General features: G+C 38.2%; 1 protein-coding gene across 2 annotated transcripts in view; it reads right to left on the bottom strand.

Annotated features, from left to right (window-relative positions):
* Positions 1–22,155, bottom strand: part of LOC127438679 (myotubularin-related protein 10-like) — a 44,735-nt gene extending 22,580 nt beyond the window's left edge. For both annotated transcript variants that reach the window (XM_051694467.1, XM_051694553.1), the window contains exons 1-5: positions 21,666–22,155; positions 21,109–21,169; positions 8,113–8,249; positions 7,076–7,148; positions 1,167–1,309 (exon numbers count right to left, since the gene is read on the bottom strand). In XM_051694467.1, coding sequence (XP_051550427.1) covers positions 1,167–1,309; positions 7,076–7,148; positions 8,113–8,249; positions 21,109–21,169; positions 21,666–21,722 — 471 coding nt within the window. In that variant the 5' untranslated portion in view covers positions 21,723–22,155. The remainder of the gene's footprint in view (positions 1–1,166; positions 1,310–7,075; positions 7,149–8,112; positions 8,250–21,108; positions 21,170–21,665) is intronic.
* Positions 22,156–25,450: the final 3,295 nt, after the last annotated feature.

Here is a 25,450-nt window from a genome sequence, read left to right as displayed (position 1 = left end):
ATTCTCTGAAAGCAATTCTTAACATCTTACATGTTGCTTCTAAAGTAAATATATTATGTTTTAAGGATTGTTTTATTTTATTTATATTTTTACATTTTATTGTTTTATGGAAAACAAGACAAAAACACTTGATAACAGGATTTTTTGCAGTGAATTTTTACTAACTTGATAAAAAGTATTTTTTTCCCTTTAATTCAGCAAATGTCATTTAGAGGTATTTTTAAAAGATGATTTTGTCCTCTTTATTGTTAGTAAGCATATTTAACACAACCTTTTAATTCAGGGCACAAGCTGAATAGTCAGTTAAGAGCTAATGATTAATCGTTGCAATAATTGCCCGAATAGTCGAATAATCGTTCTAATAATCGTTAGATTAGTCGATTATCAAAATAATCGTTAGTTGCAGCCCTAGAAGCCATGCTGTAAGAGTTTCCTTTATGACACTTTCAGCTCATGAATGGCTTACTTGTAGTTGTTTTGTACATTAAACCTGTATATAAGGAAGTATTGTTTAACATCGAACAATTACACAATTCACCTTTAAGAATGGTTATTTGTGTCCCGTTTGTAAATGAGGTGGTGTAGCAGCTCATTACAGGTTTCAGTGTCCACCAGAGTTCAGTGTCCACCAGACAGAGGGTGGATGAAAGAAACGCCGCCTGGGTGAAGAGACGAACTATAATCCTCTTATCCTAAAACCTCTCTGTAGGGGAAAGGAGGGGGCGAGAGGAATGACTTGTCTTCTTGAAACACAACAGGCCATGAGTTCTAGGAAAAGTTTCTCCACAGCTTAAGTGGGGCACTGATAAAACAAAATGATGAAGGCCAAATATTTGCAGAAAACCCCATACACAAACAGGCCAAGCTCAAAAACATATCGAAATCAATACAATTAGTAATTCCACTTAATTCCAGGACTGGAACCAAAAACATGCAGGAGTTCCTCATACTTGTTTACAGTTTTACTTCAATTGGAATAAAAAACAGTCAGACTTCAGCAGGGGAGCTGCAGTCAAAGCCATTAGCTCTTAATGCTCTCTCAAACTAATCCACAATCGCCTAAAAAGTTGTTAAGGTGTGTGGGCATGTGCAAGTGTGTTTGGGAGCAAGCTAATCCCTAAGTGTGTTTGGGCGCAAACTAATATGTGTGTGTGTGTGTGTTGTACCTTTTTAACACTCTCAGGTCCAGCCTCATCAAAGCGGAAGCGGATGATGCGGAAGTCCTTGCAGTACAAGATGAGCTCAGTGGGGTTAAACTTCAGCTTCTGATTGGATCCTAAAACCTTCTGCTTTCCCTTGGCATCATTCACTACAAAGACACACACAGTTTATTTTAGGTTGTTTTGTCACTATTATATAAAACAGGCAGTGAAAAGGGATCCAGATGTGACACAAGCCAGGCTTGAACTCATGACACTTGCATGTGCATCACTGCATGTCTACTACCCACTAAGCCACGGCTCCATCCAATCAAAGACTTAAACTAATCTCATTATTGGATTGCACATGTGCTTGTGAGCAGAGGAGTATAATCTGTATTATGTGTAATCTGTATTACCTAATATTCAAACAAACATGACCAGGTCCTGATTTAAAATAAAGTAATAATTTACAGGAAAAGAATAAAGGCAGTTCTCCTTTTCTAAAGTAACTGACACATAATGACCTCTTTACAAAATGGACTAATGAAGTGGCAAATGCTTTTAAAATCAAGACCACTTGTTCTGATAATAACTTGTTCTGTTTTTTCAATTTGGAATGCCCAATTCCCAATGTGCTCTAAGTCCTTGTGGTGGCGTAGTGATTGACTCTGCCTCAATCTGGGTGGCAGAGGACGAATCTCAGTTGACTCTGCATCTGAGACAGTCAATCTGTGCATCTTATCATGTGGCTTGTTAAGCGTGTTACTGCGGAGACATAGCACGTGTGGAGGCTTCATGCTATTCTCTGTGGCATCCATGCACAACTCACTATTTGCCCCACTGAGAATGAGCAGGTTACCCCATGTGACTCTACCCTACCTAGCAACCGAGCCAATTTGGTTGCTTAGGAGACCCTCAGCACACCCTGGATTTGAGCTTGTGACTCCAGTGTTGGTAGTCAGCGTCTTTACTCGCTGAGCTACCCAGGCCCCCCAATGTTTTCTGTTTATAACTTTTGTAGTTCTAGAGAATACGATACTTTTGCTTTACCACAAGCTGAGTTTCTCTTTTTAAGTAAAGCACCTACTAATAGACTGTGAGAGTATACGGTCACCAGAACAAGAAGTGTGCATTCATAAAAAAACAATCTCAGGTTAGATGGCTCTTGCTCTAGAAGGTACTTCCAAGAAATTGAAAGACATTTTCAATCTCACTTGTGAGGCAATAAGCTGTGAATAAAATGTCTCAGACTTTAAAAACCTGGTTAGCAACAGTTTAGTTCTGGCCCACTAATCTGATTGGATAAGTGGCGTTCCAGTGCTGACAGTTAGTCTAACTGCACTGGAACATTTCATGTGTTCGCAACATGGAATTCTTGGAATTCTGTGTTGGAATGTCAATAACACGATATTTAAAGTAATGTTTCGGGTTCAATACACGTTAAGATTAATCGATAGCATTTGTGACAAAATGTTGATTATCACAAGAAGAAATTTAGACTCGTTCCTAGTTTATTTGAAAAAAAAACAAAAACATGCAAGAATTGCTGTGACAGTAAGAAATTTACGATGGAAGAGAATGTGGTCAGTTCATTAAAAAAAACTGTTTCAAAAGTGCATACGTAACCATTACACAACGATACATAATTTGAGTGTGATAAAATCACTTACTAACCATAACTATGTAAAGTTGTATCCAGTATTACAACTTCGTTGTCATGACAACATAACACTGGTAAACCATGTAATCTGGTAAAAATCTGTAATGTCGGTAAATCCATGATTTTTTTTAATGCTAAATTCATGTTAACAAACCATATAATGTAAAAACATGTATATTGTTGCTATGATTTTGAAACTGTGTAGTTTAATGCTTATCCTCATGAGGACCAAGTGTGATTGCTGTGTGCATTTTCCATTTCCCTTTTTGATTTGTAACTAGTAGCACCTAATAAACAATCAAAAAATAATAATTTCTAGAGCAAATAGATTTCCTAAAAATGTATGTCCACATACGTGGACAGCGGGACTAAGTTGTGAAATTTTAAACAATTCCAGACTATAGAAAGTAAGACTTTTTTTCATCAAATTGGATATTATGTGTCCAGTAGTGTTGGTTATTCATGTTTTTGAGACATAACAGACACTACAGCTGATTTTCTGTAAAGCTGAATAAATTATTCTGATTCAAAGTAATGGCCAGCATCATCCAATCAATGCCAACCATGTTAAAATAAAATTATACATTATAAATTCTGAATCTAAGTACTGATTACCATTTTTCCATGTCTGCCAAACACGTCATCTGCAGCCTGAAACTGAACTTTTGGTCAGATTTTAGGAGTGAATGGACTTCGCTGCATAGAAAGCTACTGGATGTCCCTTGCTCCCTATTTAGTGAATTACTTAACCTCCAGTGTTCTGTCTGTCTGCACTGGTCTCAGAACAGTTCGAAATGCACCTTATTTTCATCCTAACTCCATATAAAGCCTCTGAAAGCAAATTTCTTTAGCTTGTGGATAAATCCATTGATTCTCAATGTGAAAATGCACAGTGAATATAGCAATGCATTTACTAATGTTAATGAATAGAACCGAATTGTACAGTGATAACAAAATAAAATATAACAAAATTTATATTAAAATGAAACAAAATAACCAACAGAATTTTTAGTGGAAAGTTATTAAAATAACTAACATGTTTTTTCAACTTTTGAGGGAATAATGTCCCACAATACACATACTGTATGTTTACATCATGATTATCAAATGAAAAATGAATGATTTTTATAAAGCGGCATATCAAACAAAACTAGAGACACTACTCATTACACCCAAACATTATTCAATGAAAAAACGTAGAGGTTTCTTACTAGAGGCACTTTTGTTGGCTCTGTGCCCGTAGAAGCACTTCACAGATACCGACGCCATGCTGTTGTGTCACGTGACTCGATGCATCAGAAGTTTAACCCTTAAATTACTAGAGTGTTGTGAACAGTATTCAGTTGGTTTAAATCAATTTAAATTACGCATTGCATATAGCAAAGCCAAAATACAACATCCACACGTGTACACAGGGTCGCACAAGGTTATGGACTGAAACCTTTCACTTCGATTGTTGTAACTGGTTTAGTGCAACCATTTTTTTTTTTTAAACAAAGGATGAGTCTTTTTTTTCTTTTCTTTTTTTGAAGTAATCAGCATTATGCAACAACTGCTGCTGAATGAGCTTAACTTGTATTGAACCTGGAACATTTCTTTAACATATTGTTTATGTAACTATTTTATAAAAGCAATATCACATTTGCAATTGTGCGGTTGTACTGAATATCAGCACGATTGTGATTCAGCCATAGGTACGAGGTTGCAGACCTTGGTCTCACAGCACTCCTGCTCCTTTTTTTTGTTTATTTAGTAACAATATTAACAGAAAAGCTTTGCTGGATATGACAATCTCTTATGAAAGGTCCAGATTTTGCTTTCAGTCCTGTAATTAACACAGTATTAAAACTGTATTAGACTCCAAGGGCACTATTGCAGACTGTGGGGGTCACTCTGCATACCTTACTTGACAGACTGGAGCTTCAAAGCACAAGCAGTGTGTTTTTGCCAAGCCTGAAACTCTTCTGAATGTATTCTGTTGAAGCCACACAGACAGGGTAAAAAAAACAAGAGGAAAAAAAAGCTGGCTTCATGCTCTATCTGTTTAGCACAACAATTTGACACTTGGGGGGCTAAGTCAGCAATGAGGGGAGTGCAAGGATCTAACACAAACAAGATTAGCCATGGCCAGGCACAGACTGCAGTCTGACTAGATGAGCTCATCTACATCTATGCTAAATCCAGCCATCCAAACAAGTTCTGCAGCTACGCTACACTGTCACAATTGACTGTATTGTTGGTGGAGAAGGAGTTATGGTCATTCTTCTAGGACACACAATCCTTTAGGGCTGCAACAACTAATCGATAAAAACGATAATTATCAATAATGGAAATCACAGACAACGAATTTCATTATCGATTAGTTGGATATATGCAGCCAGCACGGAGAAGCTCTGCCAGTGACGTCACTTTACAGCCCAGTGAAAATGTGTTGTATGATGAAACTCGTTTGAAAAATGACGGAGACAAATTGAAGCGGAAAAAAAAACCATGCAAGATGTCCAGCACACAAGAGCACTTTATAAACACTTCAAAGAAGTTCATAATAAGCAAACAGTTTAATGTGGAGCGGTTGCTGGATCAGGTGTGTTGAAAGAGTGATTGTGCTGTTTGATGCATGAGAGCTGTTTCTCTCCAGTGCATAACTTAAATTTTACTGCTATTTTCAATGTTTTACATGTTATGAATTCAAAATCAGGTGCGTATTTCTGGGTATTTTGCAAAACGTTTTTTTTTTTTTTTTTTACAAATTCTCCATTAAACTTTGCTGAGCAAATGAGCACGCGCATTCGCATCAATCAAACAGATTGCAATGGAGAAATGGAGCGCAATCATCTTGATTTAACTTGTGCAACATCATACCGCGCTTTCAATTTCAATGTGATCAATCGTGCAGCTTTCATGGATGTCATGGGCATGAGTGCCGGTTTTTGAAGTGTTTTATATCGTTTCTCATCATGTAACCGCATGTAATACAATGCACCAGGATGAGAATTTTCAGCGCAAGAGTGAATCTTCACTGCGTTTGCAGATGATTGTACTATGTTAAACTGTATATAATACTGAATATAATGTATAATAATGTTAAGGGTCCTGATATTTGATAGTCCTGATAGTGCCAAATGTAATGTCTGATTTCACCAGTAAATTTATACTATGGCAAATATTATTTTACTGGATAAGCATGCACTATCCTTAAAAATTTATTTTGGAAAAGAATACTTTAGAAACATGTAATCAGTGACAATATGGTTTTAAAACTTACAATATTAATTTTAAATACTTACAATGTCTGTAATCAGTGACCATGTACAAGCATATGTACAGTATATAACATAATTATGTATTTTTCAGCTGGGCAGAATTATTAATATTTCTGTCCTGATGCCACAAATGCATTCTGCTGGGCTGATTTTTGTCCCACTCCATCCCCGATTAATAATTTTTTAGTAAAGGAAAGGAACTGTTTTGCATATGTCCTAAAATTAATAATAATAATAATCAAACATAACTATTCAGGTTTGTTCAAAGTTTTGTGAGAGTATAGAATCATTCAGTACAGTAAACCAAACCAAACCCTTTATCAGTTCTGTTTCTTAAAAAATATCATTTTAATAAAATACAGGAAATTTCATTATTTATCCGATTAATCGAAGAAATAATCGAAGATTAATCGATTATCAAAATAATTGTTAGTTGCAGCATTACAATACTTTTTGTTATGTTAACACAGGTATTGTAGCAGTTTGTGGTAAAAAAGAGAGAGCAGAGCAAAAAAAAGAGAATAAACCAATCTCTAAGGCAGTAAGAGAGGGAGAGAGACCACAATTAGCAGAGAAAGATAGGAAACATCTAGACAAAGACAGCAGAACCTTGCGCATAAAGGGGCAGCTGTTAAAATTTCTTTTAACATTTCATAACATTTCTGGCACAGAAGATGTGGAGAGTGGAGACAGGAGAGAAGTATAGGCAAAACATGTGAGGAGACATTCTATATAAAGCTACATAGGTTCTAAATAAATGAGAGGCCACAAAACATTTTCATGCAGGCTATTAAGAGCATGAAAGCAAATAGTGGATGGCTGGAGCTCTGTAGAACATTTAAGTAGATCCGTATTCGTGTCGTCTGTAGTGTGTACACAAAAGAGCTTATATTCTGCCCTTAAACAGCCTGTTGAAGTAGACTAGTTCAATAATACAAAGGCTGAATGCAGTGCAGTGCGGCAGGTGGTTAGGAAGCGTGGTGCAGGATGTTCAGGTGCTGCAGAATTACCTGTCACTACCTGGTCCACACAAGCCAGTGGTATATCGTGGTCGCCCATGAGGCGGTGGGTGCACTGGAAACTCTTTAAATGAAAAACAAAAAGACAAGAATCAGTTTTGATTCTTGATTCATTTGCTTTCGATCTACACTGTTTTATCAGGCAAAGTGTGTTTCATGTGGCAACAGATAAACTTTAATTAAAAAAAGTCAAAAATGTACTTTAATAAATCAACCTGACAAAAGTCATCTGTATGGGTTAGATGAAGTAGAAATAGATCCTTGCTGTAACAACTAGAGGTTAAAACATTTATCAGCATATGTGATCAGTATGTGATTTTCATAATAACTGCAATGTTTAACTACAATATACTTTAGTCAAAATAGTCTCATCTTCTGTGGCTGTGGATGAAGCCTGTGTAATTTTTGACCTGTATTTTGAAGGACTGTAATAGTTGACCTTCTTTTCCTTGTAAATCATCTGTATTTGCCAACTGAGTGAAGCAGATGATAAACATGTGAAACACTAAACTTTGAGTTACATTAGAGAAAGAAGTGACTATACAGGTTAAAATTTGCATTAGTTTTCACTGCTATGGAAAATAAATTAGAATTCTTTCCATTCACATGGTCTGAAAGGTCTTTTTACTTCAAAAGCATATGTTTCAAGGTAGAGGGTTACTCATTTTCCATTCTACATTGAAAGTAGCAAAGCAAGATAAATTAACTTCAGGCACTTGTATTTTTTGTAAAAATTTTAACAAATTTAGTTAAAGTCAGCAATTCCCAAAATGACTCACAAAAAGGGGCAAATAGAGATAAAAATACTTAATAATAGAGGATGGACTGGCATTCAAACCTCACAACAAAATATTAATATTATAAACTAATGTGAATTAATGAAAATAATTACTCAATTATGCAGCCTACTTTATTCCCTGCTGATTATTGGTGCAGTGCAAAGCAACATGTATTTGTCTTCAGGCTTCACAAAGTTTTGGAAAATCAATGCAGTCAGAGTACTGACTCTCAGATAAGTCTGTGCTTACCCGTCGTGGCAAGGAATTATGTGTAATGAAGGAAACCTTGAAGTTGGTACAGACAAGTTTCCCCCATAGGTCATCCTGACAGCTTTCTCCTCCTATACATTTCCTCACAAAGTTTGCCTCGTTCACAACTATTTCACCTGAAACAAGGACAAGGAAGTGAGAGTCAGAAAAAGGAAACATACACAACTACATTCATCTGAGCAGAAAATGATGTTCACTTTTTTACTCGTGTTAGAGTTAAACTCAAAAGGAAGAGTAGGTGCTGGAACCAGGAATGCACCGATATGGAATTTCTGGGCAGATACAATTAACTCACCGTTAACTCACAGCTCACTGTGGCCGATACTGATACCAATAACCGATATTTAAAAAAAAAAAAAACGTTTTTAATTTTTCAACCTGGAACTGCTTGCTTATTCATTAAAAGCTTCTCATTTTAAAATAGGTGTCATTTAAAAGCTTGTAGTTGGACCGCTATTTAAGGTTTGACGGATGTAACATGAACAATAATGTGCCTATATTTCAGACGTATGCTGATTTAAATGAGAAATAAAAAATAATGCACTTGCATAAATTATGGTGCCCATTTATATAGGTGTTTATGGTAAACCTGGTGACTCGCTCACAGTGAAAGAATAACAAACTTCTAACAGCCGTAATAATGCATTAAACCAAAATGAGACGATAAACTGCATTTAACGAATATTTAACAAGAAAACACACACACAAAAAAAAACCTAATCTCTGTATATATGGTGTATTATTAGTGCCCGCAGCTGGACTGCTAGTGCAGCGTTTGTTTGTGTGTGTTATGAATGTGCGTGTTTGTGCATATGCACGTCTCATTCACAGACGCTTGCTCCAGTGCTCATCTGTGATAGTTCCACTGTATAACTTATTAAATGTGCTGTTTTAGGTTGTGCTTGGTCTTGTTTTAATCACAATGCTGCAATGTAAGTAATAATTTGCTATTTCCCACATTCTGTTTATGTTTCATGAAGTAATAAGCAAAAACAATAAGGTTATGGCTGTAACCATGGTTCCCTGAAATAAGGGAATAAATGCAGCATCATAGCTGACACTATGGGGTTATCCCTGTAGGCATAGCCAATCTCTGAAACTCTTTAAAATCTCACCAAGTTTAATTCAGAAGATAGCGCTTTGTGCTCCGCTACACTTGCGCGTGTAGCGGGCGTATTAAAAAGCAGCGCATAATGTTATCTCTTCAGAATATTCGACTGAAGGGTGCAAGCAATGCTCGACCCTTGTAGCGAAGATTCAGTAGCACAGCCAGCTTACGCAGCATTCATTCTCTCATTTCAGGGAACCATGGTTACAGTTGTAACCTTATCATTCCCTATCAATTCAGTCATGAATGCTGTGTCAAAGCTGACACTATGGGGAATGTATACCATAACGCTGTGCTGCTGAATCACACACATAGCAATGCAAAAGAGACACAGAGTCTCTTCTTCGCATTGCAATAAGAAGGGAGAAGTAGAATGATGAATGGATGGATATACATGGCAATGATGCTAACCGGTTCGGGTAGTGCAGTCATCGCAACATGAATTAAATCACTACCATGTGTGAAGAAGTATAAATAAGGGTAGTGAAAACTTATATAAAGTGACCGTTAACTGCGGGTAATATAGGATGACCATGTATAAATAAGCTGGTAGTATGCAACAGGATACATATTTTAACTCTCCTTCACAGTAAGCACCTGGGAAGAGAGGAGACATCCAGGTAGTAAAATCTGGCGAAAGTGCTAGGGGAAGCCTAACCTGCAGCTAGGCAGATGTCTTCAAGGGAAACACCGTTAGACAATGCCCATGAAGATGCCATGCCTCTAGTGGAGTGAGCTTTTACTCCAATAGGGCACTGTATGCCTTGTGGTTCGTATGCAAGCGCAATGGCATCCACTATCCAATGCGAAAGCCTTTGTTTGGAGACAGCCAACCCTTTAAAGCGACCTGTGACACAGACAAAGGGCTGATCGAAAGCCGCATTTGCCTCGTGCGATTGCGGTATGCACGAAGTACTCTTACAGGACACAGTGTGTGTAGCCTCTCTGCTTCATCCAAAGCAAATGGAGGGGAGGAGAATGCCTGGAGGGTAATAACCTGCTTTAAGAATGGCTTTTGATAAGCCTTGTCCAAACTCTAAGCAAGAGTTGATGACTGACAGCGCATTAAAGAGCTCTATTAATTCTGGGAACCAAGGGCGGTTGGGCCATTCCGGTGCAACCAACAGTTCCGCTTCCTCGTCCTCCTGAATTTTGCAAAATAATTGAAGTCGACAGGAGGGAATGCATACTTGAGTCCCGCTGGCCAATTGTGGGCTAGAGCGTCCAGGCCAAGCGGGTCATGAGTCAGGGCATACCACAGACGACAGTGTGTTGTCTACGGTGATGCAAATAGATCTATTTCGGCTTCCCCGAATCAATCCCATATCATCAGAACTGTCGAGGACGAAGTTTCCATTCTCCATTTATAATGCCATGTCGCAAGAGCGAATCTGTGCCGCGGTTCAGGTGACCTGGAACGTGCTTTCCATGTATCGATAGGAGATCTTTCTCACACCAGAGGAGAAGCTGGCATGCCAGGTTCATCAATGGTTGTGATCGAACTCCCCCTTGGCGATTTATGTAAGCCACGACCGCCATGTTGTCGGTTCTGATCAGAACATGAAACCCTTGGACGGCTTGTCGAAAAGTCATTAATGCTAGAAATACAGCGAGTAGTTCCAGACAATTTATGTGCCAGGTCCCCAGCCCGTGTTCGACGCATCTGTTGTTACCAATTTGCGTCTGGACACTTGACCGAGTGCCACACCTATTTGATAGAATGTGACCGTTTTCCAAATGGTTAACGTGGCTAGACAGTGGCCATGTTGCTTTGAATGATGGGGTACCTTCAATCTGAGCCAGCACTGAAGTGGTCTCACCCACAGTAGTCCCAGCGGGTTGACCACTGTTGCAGAGACCATGAGGCCCAGGGCTTGTTGGAAAAAGTTTAAATGGAAATGTTTTTCCCAGCTTGAAAATGTTCAAACACTGGTGAATGGAATGAACTCGTTCTTCTGACAGGCACGCCATCATAAATACTAAGTTGAGATTCATGCCCAGGAATTAAATCTGACGGCTGGGCATTAACATGCTCTTCAACCAGTTGACTTTCAGTCCAAAATGCTCCAAATGTGCAGGTCTCTGTGTTTTCAAGCTTGTTCTTTTGACTGTGCTAAGAGCAACCAGTCGTCAAGGTAATTCATAACGCAAATGGCGCTCAGCCTCAGCGGAGCATTACGTGAATGTGCGAGGAGCCAGGGATAAGCCGAAAGGCGGGACTTTGAACTGGTAAGTAGTCCCCTCGAAGGCGAATCTCAAGAATGTCCTGTGATGAGGGGCTATGTGTACATGAAAGTAAGCGTCTTTCAGGTTGATCGATACAAACCAGTCCATAGGATGAACTTGAGACAGAATTTGTTTCTGAGTAATCATTTTGAACGGAAACCTTGTGAGTGCTCGGTTCAGGCATCTCAGATCCAAAATAGGGCACAATCCTCCGTCCTTTTTGCCGACTAAAAAATAGCAGCTGTAGAATCCACTGTGGGCATCGTCTGCTGATTCCATCTGAGAGGAGTGTAATTTTTGTGCATCAGCATCACCAAAAGGAATTTTAAAAACAACAAACATTCAACTCATCTTCCATTGTTCGGGAACAACAGATAGTCCTGCCCCTGAGTCCTGAGTCAATAGACCTTATTCATGATTTCATTTTTAATGGGAATGACAACAAGGCTGTGAGGGATAGACACACAGTCTCTTCAATGGGCTGTACTGCAGTTTAAAGTATTTTTGGATCGTTTCACGGACAAAACATTGATAAAATATCTGTCCAAGAACATTCAGAACACATAGAAATTCCAAACTACATGAGTTGTGGAAAATTTTTATTTCTACAGCTTTATACCATTCGTGCCACTGAAGAGATGTTACGATTATCCCTCACAGCCTTTGTCATTCCCATTAAAAATCAAAGATGGTGCTAGCATGAATAAGGTCTGGTCAGGATGCTCAAACAATCAGAGAAATGTTTTGACAGCGCTAAAAAAGCTAGTGTTTACCCTTTTTGGCGAACTCAACCTACAAATGGCGTACTTAACATTGTCTCTGCATAATAAGGTGAACAGGATGAAGTATTTAACATAGAAAACAATGGCACACTTCAGCTTTAAAGAGGGTCCAATGCCATTCTAACACTGTCAGCTATAGCTAATATCTCTAACTCCATCTCTGGTTGCGCTCCACAGAGTGCACATGTGAGACACTAGTCACACAGAAAACACACTGAAATAAGGAAACCCACATTTTGCTCAGTTCTAAACATAGCACACTTCCTCCTGGCTTCACTCTAAGAAACATCCAGACACATTAAGAGTCAAAAAATGAAGCAAGATTTGTATATGCTGGACAAAGTTGCTGAGAGGAAGAGTGAGGGAGAAGAAAACACAAACTCCAGCTGTGAGCACTTTGTACGTGAGAAAGGGATAGGAGTGTTTGTCAGTGCCTCTCTCCCTCAGAGCTCGGACTGTTTTCATAGGTTATAGCAGGGCAGTGTGCAGGCTAACTGAGATGGAAGTTAAGTCCTGTGGCAAAACAGGGAGAGCTTTTGCAGCTCAGATGCAACATTGGTGAAAGTTTCACAAAGAGATTCAAGCCAACAAACACTAGGTCGTACAGCTGAACATTTAAGATTTTTTTATTATCCAGATTCCATGTGGGTCTGCTTGACAACTAATGTTGGCCCATTAGACCTCGGTATGAAGCTCTGCATGCCATGTGTGTGTCAGCTTGTGTATGTTCGCTGCTCTACAGGGATTAAGCAGCAGCTCAGACTCTCTGATCTACCAGTAAACAGCAGCAGCACCGTCTAGCCTGCTGATGGTGAGAAGGAAATTCAAATAGCAGTGTAGACATTAAGAATGCAGCCAAATAACAGCACAGTAATGAAAAAGCCTACTTGTTTATGAGACTAACTAATAAACAATCAGTCATTTTGGATAAAAGTGTCTGCTAAATATTTATTATGTAAAATTTCTTATTTCTATAGATTTCATAAAAAAGTGAGTAAATTTTTAAAGCAATGGACAATGCATGAGAGGCTTCCTTGTATCTGAAGGCATAACCATGTAATTTGCAGTTTTCTGGATTTGTTACATGTTGTGCTGCTTGCTTGCTATATTGACAGTTAAACAGCCAATATAGTGACTGTAGGTGACTGCCACAAGGCGAGTCCCACAACAAAACTACAATACTCCCATGCTGCCCCTCGGCAAATAGAGGTTTTGTTTGGTTCTGACACTATGTCAGACTTACCTGTCTTGTCCATCTTGTCCTTGAACAGGTCCATTCTCCGTCCATACAGTTTTATAAAAATGTCACACGAAAATATTTCAAGGACAACTCTGGAATCTGAAAAGTTGAATTACAAAATTCCAAGTTTTAAAGGATGTGTGGGAACCCCGTTCTTGAAGATATGTGGATGCTTGGGTGATTTGGGTGGTTCTTAGGGCATTGCTAGGTTGTAGCTTACTAGCAAAGAGCCCAAAAGTGAAAAAAAGAGCTCATCCCCAAGTCTCTATGATATTCTAGTCCTTGAAGATACGGCTGGCTCTGGTTCCTCCTTCAATTTAAATGTTTTTTATTTATTTTTATTTTTTTTGGTTTGGTTGTTTAAAAGTAATAGCTCTGTACAATAAACTGTACAATTAGAAATATCATTCACACTTAATATGAACACCTCTTAGGCGTTAATTTTGACCAGGAGTTCTTGTGTACTGGACGGCATAGCAAACAGTCACATGAAAGCCAATTGCATTTTAATGTAACAGCATCAAATATTTATTTAGAATCATGAGATCAGGCTTCCTGTGTTTACATCCTGTTGGGAAGGGGTGGGTCGCATTTCATCAGTGCATCTTGGGCTGCGTTTTTGGGCACCTTGAGCTTGGACAACAAGTGACGTTGAGGTTGTGCCTCAATCGGATCTCCTCCTACACCTGAGGATTAGCGCTAAACGTGCTGCTAGCATGCAGAGCTAATGGCTCAAAGCGTGTTTACATCTAAAGTAGGGAGAGAGGATAGGACACATGCTGAATATTGTAACTATAGGACACCATGTCTTTAAGGTTGGATCAAGTTCAGCACAGGAATTCACTCCTGTTGCAGCAAAAGTCACAGGTTAATGGATCAGAGCAACATGATAATAGAGAGAGAGAGAAAAAGAAAGAGAGAATGTGTGCATGGGTTTGTAAAAGGACACCCTTCACGAGACAACAACCATGCTTTGTTGAGAGAACTAGTCGCCATTGGGCCTGTGTCTGTGTGTAGGGGAGTGGTGGACACACTTAAATGGGGCATTCAGTAGGAGGAGGTCATTCTGAATGGACACTTTTGAACTGTCACCACAATCAGGACTACCACAATCCTCTGTGTAAGAGCTTTTTTGACAAGTCAGCAAAACACAGAAAACCACTAGGCATTTTAAGTGCTTTGGACAATAGTTAAAACTACACTTAATTGGGGACCTGGGTAGCTCAGCGAGTATTGACGCTGACTACCACCCTTGGAGTCATGAGTTCAAATCCAGGGTGTGCTGAGTGACTCCAGCCAGGTCTCCTAAGCAACCAAATTGGCCCGGTTGCTAGGGAGGGTAGAATCACATGGGGCAACCTCCTCGTGGTCACTATAATGTGGTTCTCGCTCTCGGTGGGGCGCGTGGTGAGTTGTGCGTTGATGCCCCGGAGAATAGCATGAAGCCTCCACGCGCGCTATGTCTCCGCGATAACGCGTTCAACAAGCCACGTGACAAGATGTGCGGGTTGACTGTCTCAGATGTGGAGGCAACTGAGATTCGTCCTCTGCCACCCGAATTGAATCACTACGCCACCATGAGGACTTAGAGCGCATTGGGAATTGGGCATTACAAACTGGGGGGGGGGGGGACTACACCTAATTTTAAGCAGTTTGGTGAGAAACAAACCTAAAACTAATAAATTTTTTAGTGAGAATCTTGACAACTGTACGCATCTACGAGAACAGAAGTTCACGCAGCCCAGCTCACATGATGGGGCGCTCAAGTGAAAACTTGCTTTGTTTAGGTACAACCAGACCTTCACAGCAATATTCACAACAGAACACAACACATCTGCACACTAACCAGAGAACAGAACTTAAATAAATGTGTCAATAGAGTTTGAAATTGAAGAAGAGATGCATATCTATGCCCAGCTTTACATTTACATTTAGTCATTTAGCAGCTTTATTTGTACTCTGAAATCAAACTGAGAGATATGGAGGAGGCAGCCGGGAGACTGGAAACACAAGCTAATGCAAAGAAATTTCACACTATGCTGTAGAGGAAAGATGAAGTTTGGTGAACTTTGACCTGCGAATCTGGATGATGAGAAGACGTCTGACCAATAAAAGATGGAAAAAATCACACACTGACCTCTTGGCTCAATTCAAAGCATACATATTTCAATCCTGAGTGTTTATACTGTAAGTGAGTAGACCGTATATCGTTCCTGGAAAGTGAGTAGACTGTATATTTTTAACATTTTTAATATAATATTATTTGTTACAAGCCCTCACACATGATATCATACCCCTGTCTGTTGCGATGTCCAAAATTATTTTGAGGGCTAAAAGTCTAGTGTGACAGCAGCTTTAGGCAAGGTAAGGCTAGGCACAGTGCTCGATAAATAGTAGGCCAATGTTTTTTTCCTCTTTTGCTCTGTAGTGCATCCTTAAAAACAATAATTGCCAAGTTCAATGCTAAACCATTTAAAAATCAAAGCATCCCAAAGAGCTAATAAACCGCATCAGTGTAACTCCACAAAAAACATTACTAGCGTTTGCTGCCTCATGGAAATGAGAACCTGCCCAGGTGGACTAAAATACAAAGGTACAAGACTGTGTAGTTTAAGTCTTAAATAAGGGAAGTAATCATAATCCCACGAAGTATAGCGAATGACGTAGCTGAATTAAAAAATTTATTAAATTGGAAAAACATAAAACCATTTATTTAAAGTTGTTGATTGTGTAAAATAAATATACTGTATTTAAAGTGTATTGCAATATATTCAGGTATCCACAAATATATAGGCCTAAGTAGTTTGAGAGCATAGGGAGACCGACTTAGTTGCATCATGGATGTGGGCAGCCACTGCTGGACTTTTTTACTGGACCTGAATGTTGTGGTCTATCCTACCAACTTGTTCTCTATCTATTAAATAACCCACCTATTATTGCACACAGTTGGTTGCAGAATAAATGTATCTGTCAAATACACCTGACAATAGGGTATTTCAGCTAAATATATATATATATATATATATATATATATATATATATATATATTGTTTTTATTTTATTTTTTTGTGATGCCGCACCCACACTGATGCAGGTAGACGTCAGTAAGAAGTTCCAAAGCACGGTCATATCGATTGTTGTGGAAGATGAACAACGAGTCAGCAATGAGTCCATGACAAAGACAAAATATTATTTAGAGCATCTTTAAGAAGAATGATCTTAAACTAAAAATCTTACAACTTTGTTAACTTTTAATTTATTAAAATGATTTGCTAATCTTCTGCCAAATGTGACAATGTTCTCTTGTGAATAAAAAAAAGAGTCACATTCAAGTGATTAACAACAAGATGGAGCTTGTTAAGGAACTCATCCCTAGATATTCCGGTGTGTCTATCTTCAAAACTAATTGAGCTTACGCTAGCAGCTGTCAAAAGCCATGGCTCACAGAAACAGTTCACCACAACATGTGCCAAATGTGCATGTATCATGTGCCTACAGTCAACACAGTACAACCCAATTCTGAAAAAGTTGGGACAGTATGAAAAATGCTAATAAAAACAAAAAAAGAGTTATTTGTAAATTATATTCACCCTTTGCTATATTGAAAGCACTACAACTACACATTATATGATGTTTTACCCTGTGAATTTCATTGTTTGTTTTTTTTTTTGTTTTTTTGTTTTTTTTAATGTACAATAATTTCAAATCAGATGATTGCAACATGTTCCAAAAAAGTTTTGAAACATCAAAACCATTTCTTCTAAAACACTTATTAAGCATTTAGGCACTGAAGACACAAGTTTAAGTTTAAAAAGTGGAATTTTCCCCCATTTATCCATTATGCAGGTCTTTATCTGCACAACTGTATGGGATCTTCGTTGCCATATGGTGTGCTTCATAATGTGCCATACATTCTCAATTGGAGATGGTCAGGACTGCAGGCAGGCCAATCTAGCAAATGCACTCTCTGCTTATTCGGCCAGTATGTGTTTTGAAGTTGTCCTGCTGAGAATTCTGGGACGTCCCTGGAAAAGACTGTGCTGGATGGCAGTATATGCTGCTCCAAAAGTTTTACATATCTGTCTACATTAATGGTGCCCTCACAGATGTGTGAGTTACCCATGCCATGGGCACTGACACACCCCTGGCCCATACAGACACTGACTTTTGGACCAGACGCTGATAACAGCTTGGATGGTCCTTTTCCTCTTTGGCCTGGATAACACGACAGCTGTGTTTTTCAAAAACTTTTTGAAATGTGGACTCTTTGGACCAAAAAACACAGTTCCACTGTTCTACTTTCCTTCTAAGATGAGACCGAGCCCAGAGAAGTCGGCAGAGCTTCTGGACAGTGTTGATTTTTAAGACAGTGATGTCTGAGGGATCAGAGATCATGCACATTCTGTTTTTTTGTCTTGCCCTTTACGCACCGAGATTTGACCAGATTCCTTGAATCTTTTAACTATATTGTGCACTGTAGATGGTGAAATGGCCAAAATCCTTCCAATTTGTCTTTGGGGAACATTGTTCTCAAAGTGCTGGATTATTTTCTGAAGCATCTGTTGGCAAATTGACAAGTCTCGAATGATCCTTGCTCTTGAAGGACTATGCTGTTTTTGGAGGTTCCTTATACAGTATGCAGTACTATAACATGACTGCTTCACCTGTTTAACATCTCCTGTTTCACATCACTTTGTTATTTTAACTCGTCAAATTGTTATTAGTCTTAAAATGCCTCTGTCTCAACTTTTATGGAGCGTGTTACAATCATCTGATTTGAAATTACTTTACATTAAAAAAAGAAAGAAATTCACATTGTAAAACATCACATAATGTGTAGTTTTTGTTTTTATTAGAATTGTTCATACTGTCCCAACTTTTTTGTAATTGGGGTTGTACAAAAAACACAGAAGTAACAAACTGGAAGTTTGTTTTCATTTAAGAAGAGCAAGTGAAAAAAGACTTGCAGTGTGTCTATTTTGGAAACAGGGAAGGTCCATGTTATGCAGCTTAATTATAAGGAGTGAACGTTTAAAAGCAGAGTCATCTAGAAGTAGACACTACAGCGCTACAGTCGCTTTTCTGTTTGTTTCCCAACACTTCCAGGAACAGAGAAACCATCTGATTCCATTAAGACAACTCTTTGCAATCACAGAGTTGAAGATGACTCACCGGTTTTTCACAGTTGAGGACTGAAAACATTCTGATTCTGCCACTGCATGGCTAGCAAGGCAACACAAAATAAAAGTAAAGGTGGCTATTAGCTGCAAGGATGAAACTGAGGTTGGAACATCAGAGAAAGAACTGCCTATTAAGAAGGGTATAAGGTTTGGAGGTAGAACGTTATACAACCAGTGCAAGTGTGCTTGGTAATGGTGGTTACAACAAGATATACAGAAACAGGTATGACAACAGGTGCACATTTCTGAAACCAGGATGAGATGTAACCACATTCTTTTAAAAACAAATGTGGTCATGATACTGATCTCAATTCAGCAAACATCGAACTGTTAAAGAAGGCTGAGGAAGGCTTCTATTTAAGCATTTTCCTAAATGTTGGCAAAGAAGCACCAAATTTTGGACTCAGCACAAGAGCTTATTTGAGGAAGAAAAAAAGGGAAAATCGCAATGATTTCAGCTTAGCCTCACACACTCTACCCACCCTACTTACAGTCACATTTTAAGAAGTGTGGCACTTAAAATGCCTTTTAGTGGGAAGCTGTGCACCTAAGACCCTCTGTAAACACTTCAGCTGGCATCAAAACCCAAACAGAACAAACCAGGGCAGATCACAGGCTCTTTATGTGAAGCCACAAATTAAAAATTCAGAGGCAGCACAAGTGCAGAAAACAGGATGGATAAGACTGTTAGGTATACAGGAAGGACCTGTGTGAATATCATGTTCAACTGATCACTCAAGACATCTTTTCTGTCTCCTCCCCATTCTGAAAGCATAGTACTTGTTCACCCCACAACAGCAGAAGCTCATTGCTAATGCAGTGGTATATATGGGGAAAGAGCAAAGGAACCTAATTGCTATGGAAACAACAGGAGACTCTCTGTTAATTCTCAGTGTACCAAGATGTGGTGAAGTGAAACATCAAAAGAAAACACAACGATATAACCATAATAATGGACTACAAATGTTAAAATTACATTACTACACTTGTAATTTTGTAAGGGCAGACCCTAATCAAGGGCACTAAATCACCCCTTCTGGGGTTTGAACCTTAAAACTTGTACAGTAGTGGTTTACCAGACCAAATCTCAAAGAAATAGTTCACAGGTGAAAATTCTCTCATCGTTTACTCACCCTCATGCAATGTTAATCTCGTCAACAAAATCAATGACTAAAACGTTAGTTGACAAAGGGTTTTTTGATTTCGTCAACGATAATGAAGTTGAGACGAAAAAGACGCATCATGGCGGTAAGTAACCGAATTTAATAAAGCATACTGTTGACAAAAATATGACACTGCAAGATATTAACAGTGCAAGATATAAACAGAAGAAACATCTTGAGATTCTGTATATAGAAGAAGATATTAGACATGGATTCATCTGGGGGGCCTGGGTATCTCAGCGAGTACTGACGCTGACTACCACCCCTGGAGTCGCGAATTCGAATCCAGGGTGTGCTGAGTGACTCCAGCCAGTTTCCTAAGCAACCAAATTGTCCCGGTTGCTAGGAAGGGCAGAGTCACATGGGGTAACCTCCTCGTGGTCACAATTAGTGGTTCTCGCTCTCGATGGGACGCATGGTAAATTGTGCGTGGACCGCAGAGAGTAGCATGAGCCTCCACGTGCTGTGAGTCTCTGCGGTGTCATGCACATTGAGCCACGTGATAAGATGCGCGGATTGACTGTCTCAGAAGCGGAGGCAACTGAGACTTGTCCTCTGCCACCCGGATTGAGGTGAGTAACTGCGCCACCATGAGGACCTACTAAGTAGTGGGAATTGGGCATTCCAAATTGGAAGAAAAAGGGATAAAAAAAAATAAAAATAAGAAGACATGGATTCATCTAATACATTAATCCAGTATGTTATTTTTTTTTTTCTAAATGTTTGAATATTTTATTTAAGTTTGGTCTGTTACAGTTTGACACTCTTTTTGTCCATTTTGCACATCATCATCAACTAAAAGATATATTTTCCTTGACTAAAATTGTCATTTGCGTCAGAGTAAAACTGACTAAAATTAATGAATATGACATGACAAAATATTGACAAATGTTAAAGGACATTTTCGTCAAAAGACTAAAACTACGACTAAAAAAAAAACTGAAGAAATGAACACTGCCCTCATTCCATCCCAGATGTGTATGACTTAGTTTCTTCTGCAGAACACTAATGAAGATTTCTAGATGAATATCTCAGCTCTGTAGGCATTGACTGGACCTCCAGAGCTGAGATATTCATCTAGAAATCTTCATTAGTGTTCATCAGAAGAAAGTAAGTCATACACATCTGGGATGGCATGAGGGTGAGTAAATGATGAGAGAATTTTCAATGTGCTATTCCTTTAAGCACTAAGCTAAGTATGTGAACTTTGTAGCCTGTGGGATCTCATCTAATTCACCTACATTTTTCCAGAGAAAATATTTTTTAAATGACTTACCTGGTAGAAGTTTCGCTTCTAGTTTCTTGATGGGCAGCTGAGGACTTTTCTTCAAATCAGTCTGCGTGAAGCAAATTTAAAACAGTATCAGGGCAAAACCACCCACCCCAAGACAAACCTTTAACTGATCTTTATCCTAACCAAAAAGTAATGTGGTGGAACAGTGGTGGTTTCAGATGGTAATAACGCGGTACTTAAGGACTGGCTTATTAATGTACACAATTTACTCTGTATTTGCATAGTACCACCACGATACATGTCCAAAAACATGGTTGTAGGACGGCACTTTTGGTACGTTTTAGTTACCCTAAGATGAATACTTATGAATGTTTGTATTACGGCGAATAATAACCATGTAACCACCTTAATCACAAACAGAGAGTTTACGTCAAACCAAGTTAAAACTGGACTATGAAGCTGACAGGCGTACATATTTCAAACATTTGTGGTGACAGTTTTATAAATATGCACTGAGCCCAGGGAAGTTTTTTTTAATGAATCTGTCTTTGGCTGCTAGTCGTCGTTAGCATGCTACTGTCTCACAGCTGTACACTCACCTGAAGAGGAGGAAGATAAGACTTAAAAGTCGCCTTCGTTTGTTTACCAGAGAACATTATTTAGCAGCGACGATCCGATAAAAATGCGAAACACAGATCAAGCTGCAAATCCATCCAAGATCTGCTTAAAAACACACATACCCACACTTCAGTCAGATTAAACTGTGTTTTTTATGACTTTAGAGCACAAGTCCAGGGTTTCTTCCGTAGAGGGTGTGTTCAAAAACATGATTTCCACAAATGTAAAAGCAGTATTTTGTCTCTAGTGTGCATGCAGCAGTGAAGTGTTCATCTGGATCTGATCTGAGTCTGTCCTGCTCAAGTCTCTTCGTTAGCGGCTGTCAAACTCTCAACTTTTAGTGCTCTTGATGCGATAGTTTCCCCACAATATAAACATTCTCGCCACGTCCAGTCTTCTCTCTGAATCAGAGTCCTGTGGCGGTGCTGCTGGAGGCGGGTTCAGTCCTTTAATTCACCGTCCGCTTCCAGTTCAGCCATCTTCATTGAAGGAGGAATGGGGAGGTGCTTGAGCTCTGTCTGGACCACACAAAACAAAAAACAGGAGTGAACTGTAGGCCCCCATTGGACCTTTTCCTTTAATTATTCATACTATTTTATTATATTTTAAAATAAACCAACGACTTTCTCGTTGGATTCCCTTTGGGATCGTTAAACTTGGATTTATTTTAAGATTTTAACTTTATACGAATATAATATATTGAATTCATTCATAGTGAATAGATAAATAATTGCGCAGAAAGGTCGAAACCCGCACAACTACATTTGCATAGAGAGTTCTCATAGTTTGCTGAGCTCGCGTGTATTAATGGCTTGAGGGCGCCACCTGTTGGAGCGATTGGATTCCTGCACGTACAGTCTGAATAAGTGCAGTCACACAAGCAACAACGTTAAATCACCATTACTGCCTTACTCAGAATACCCTCATTAGATTAATTTTACCCTCATATCTTTAGACGTAAATTGTTAAATTCTAATTGTAAGGTTTGGCTGCTACTCAACGCCTAGTTTAGTGCAGTATTTTTGAAAGTGTCTGTAGCAGTGATTCAGTGATCAGAAAACCTGATTCAGTGCTCTTATGCTTTACAGTGGCTAAGGTGAAACTGTCAAAACTGGTTAGTGTACTGCAGGTTTCAACCCCATCCCTGATTGTTGGTGGACTATCAATGTTCCTCTCCAAATGTGGTCACAGGTTCCTCTAAAAATGTGAACTAAATGCTCTTGAAGTTTCCTCTTGAACTATGACCAATTAAAAGGTGACATATATATATATATATATATATATATATATATATATATATATATATATATATATATATATATATATATATATATACAGTACTGTGCAAAAGTTTTAGGCACGTGTGAAAAACTTTCAAACTGAGGACTTCTTAAAAAAAAATGCTATAAATAGTTTTCATTAATCAATTAACATCATTCAAAGTCCAGTAAACAGAAAAAGAGCTAAATCAATATTTGATGTGAACACTTTTACCTTCAAAACAGCACTAATTCTCCTGTGCACACCTGGACACAGTTTTTCTTGATTGTTGGCAGAGAGGATGTTCCAAGCTTCTTGGAGAATTTTCCACAGTTCTTCTGTCTATTTAGGCTGTCTCAATTGCTTCTGTCTCTTCGTGTAATCCCAGACTGACCCTATGTTCAGTGGGGGGGCTCTGTGAGGGCCATGACATCTGCTGCAGGGCTCCCTGTTCTTCTATTCTATTCTATTCTATTTGTAAAAGAAATGTTTGGGAGTATAAAATGTATATTTCCTATTGACACACTAAAGTAGCAGATATAAATAACCATCTTAAGACAAAATGTTTTTGTGAAACATCTGATGTGCCTAAGAACTTTCACAGTACTGTGTGTGTGTGTGTGTGTATATATATATATATATATATATATATATATATATATATATGATAGATAGATAGATAGATAGATAGATAGATAGATAGATAGATAGATAGATTTTATTAATATTTTAACTTAAGGACTAGGGCCATGGTATTATCTGGCTTCCAGTTTATTGCTCAGAGAATTTAAAGGTGCACTCACTCACAAAAGGTTTTATTCCCAAAGACATGAACTGTAAATTTGAAACATATGTATAAAATCTTGGCCAGTCACATGAGATGAAGACTTTCAGTCATATCAGTAACTTTATAAAAGCTGTTTTAATCTACACTGAGAGGGTCTGCTTATGGGGGCTGCCATGTTAGAATCACATTGCCAGCAGAATAGTACTCGCTTAATCTCAGTAATTGTCCTGTTTCTGGACACTATTACTCTTGAATTAAATTAATCATGGCTGACTGTGAATTGTTTTAAAGATGCACTCAGTAATTTGTTCCTCATTAAAAAAGTTACTACCAAAGAAATTAATAGTTATTTTGTAACATATGTATAAAATCACGACCACCCACATAAGATAAAGAATCTAGTCTTATCAGTAATCTTAGAAAAGCTTTTTATTCTACACGGAAAGGGCCCCTCATGGGGGCTGCCATGTTCACATGACCAGTCGAATACTACTAGCTTAATCTCAATAATCTTGTTATTGGACACTTTCACTCACTGATTAAATGAGTCACTGCTGACTGTAAATAATACATTTCTACACTGGTATCGGTATCTGAAAACTGTTGCATGTGAATTATGCTGCATTCACACCACTAAGTGTCACTGTAAGTCCAAGACGACACTTACTCACTCACACACACACACACACACACACACACACACACACATATATATATCATTTTCTGATATCATAGTTACATTTAAGTTATTTTTATTTCATTTACCTTCATCTTTTTCTTTTACTAGGATAAGAGAGAGGACCTCAATTGCTGTTGTAGGAGAGTATTCAGCAGCTATCACACACTACAGGAAGATGGGGTATTTTGAAGTGATATATCAATATAAAAGTATCAATTAAATATCAAATATACTGTATCAAATAAATGTAAACTAAATTGCCCCTTGGTGTTTCATAAAGTTTGTATAAAAAAATTTATTGCTTCATTGCACTTCATGAATGACAAAGGTTAGAATAACAACACAAACTTGCATGAACAACCAAGAGCAAAGCTAAAGTAGGTAAAACTTGTTGTTTGCTTTTGTCATTTTAAAATACATAGACACTTCTCAATCACAGTCACCTTAAAAATAATTAGCGATAAGTCCTGTTGTTGGTTTTCTTATTTATTTTCCAAAGAAATTGTTTAAGAGAACCAAGAATGTATTACAAGCAACTTTTACAGAGATTTGGACGAAGAGAGTTTTTACAGTAGTACAGGTAATGTTTGGCCTTTATGCAACACAGTTATCTTGATTAAATGCTTCATGACACAAAAGAATAAACTGTTTGTCATTTTAATACCATTTTCAATTTAAAATTGCTCCCGTAATATTGCTGTAATGTTTTCTAACCCAACAGTAGCCGTTCTGTATGGTAGTCATGTACACTCCAAAAATATATTTAAGCCTATACATATACTGTATACAGAATATATAGAGTTGAAGTCAGAAGTTTACCTTAGCCAAATACATTTAAACTCAGTTTTTCACAATTCCTGACATTTAATCATAGAAAATATTCCCTGTCTTAGGTCAGTTAGGAATACTACTTTATTTTAAGAATGAGAAATGTCAGAATAATAGTAGAGATAATTATTTATTTCAGTTTTTATAACTTTCATCACATTCCCAGTGGGTCAGAAGTTTACATACACATGGTTAGTATTTAGTAGCATTGC

The sequence above is a fragment of the Myxocyprinus asiaticus genome, chromosome 1, assembly GCF_019703515.2.
Source record: "Myxocyprinus asiaticus isolate MX2 ecotype Aquarium Trade chromosome 1, UBuf_Myxa_2, whole genome shotgun sequence".
Classification (NCBI taxonomy): domain Eukaryota; kingdom Metazoa; phylum Chordata; class Actinopteri; order Cypriniformes; family Catostomidae; genus Myxocyprinus; species Myxocyprinus asiaticus.
Note: the sequence above shows the minus strand (reverse complement) of the source record. Positions and strands in the feature narration are given on the sequence as shown.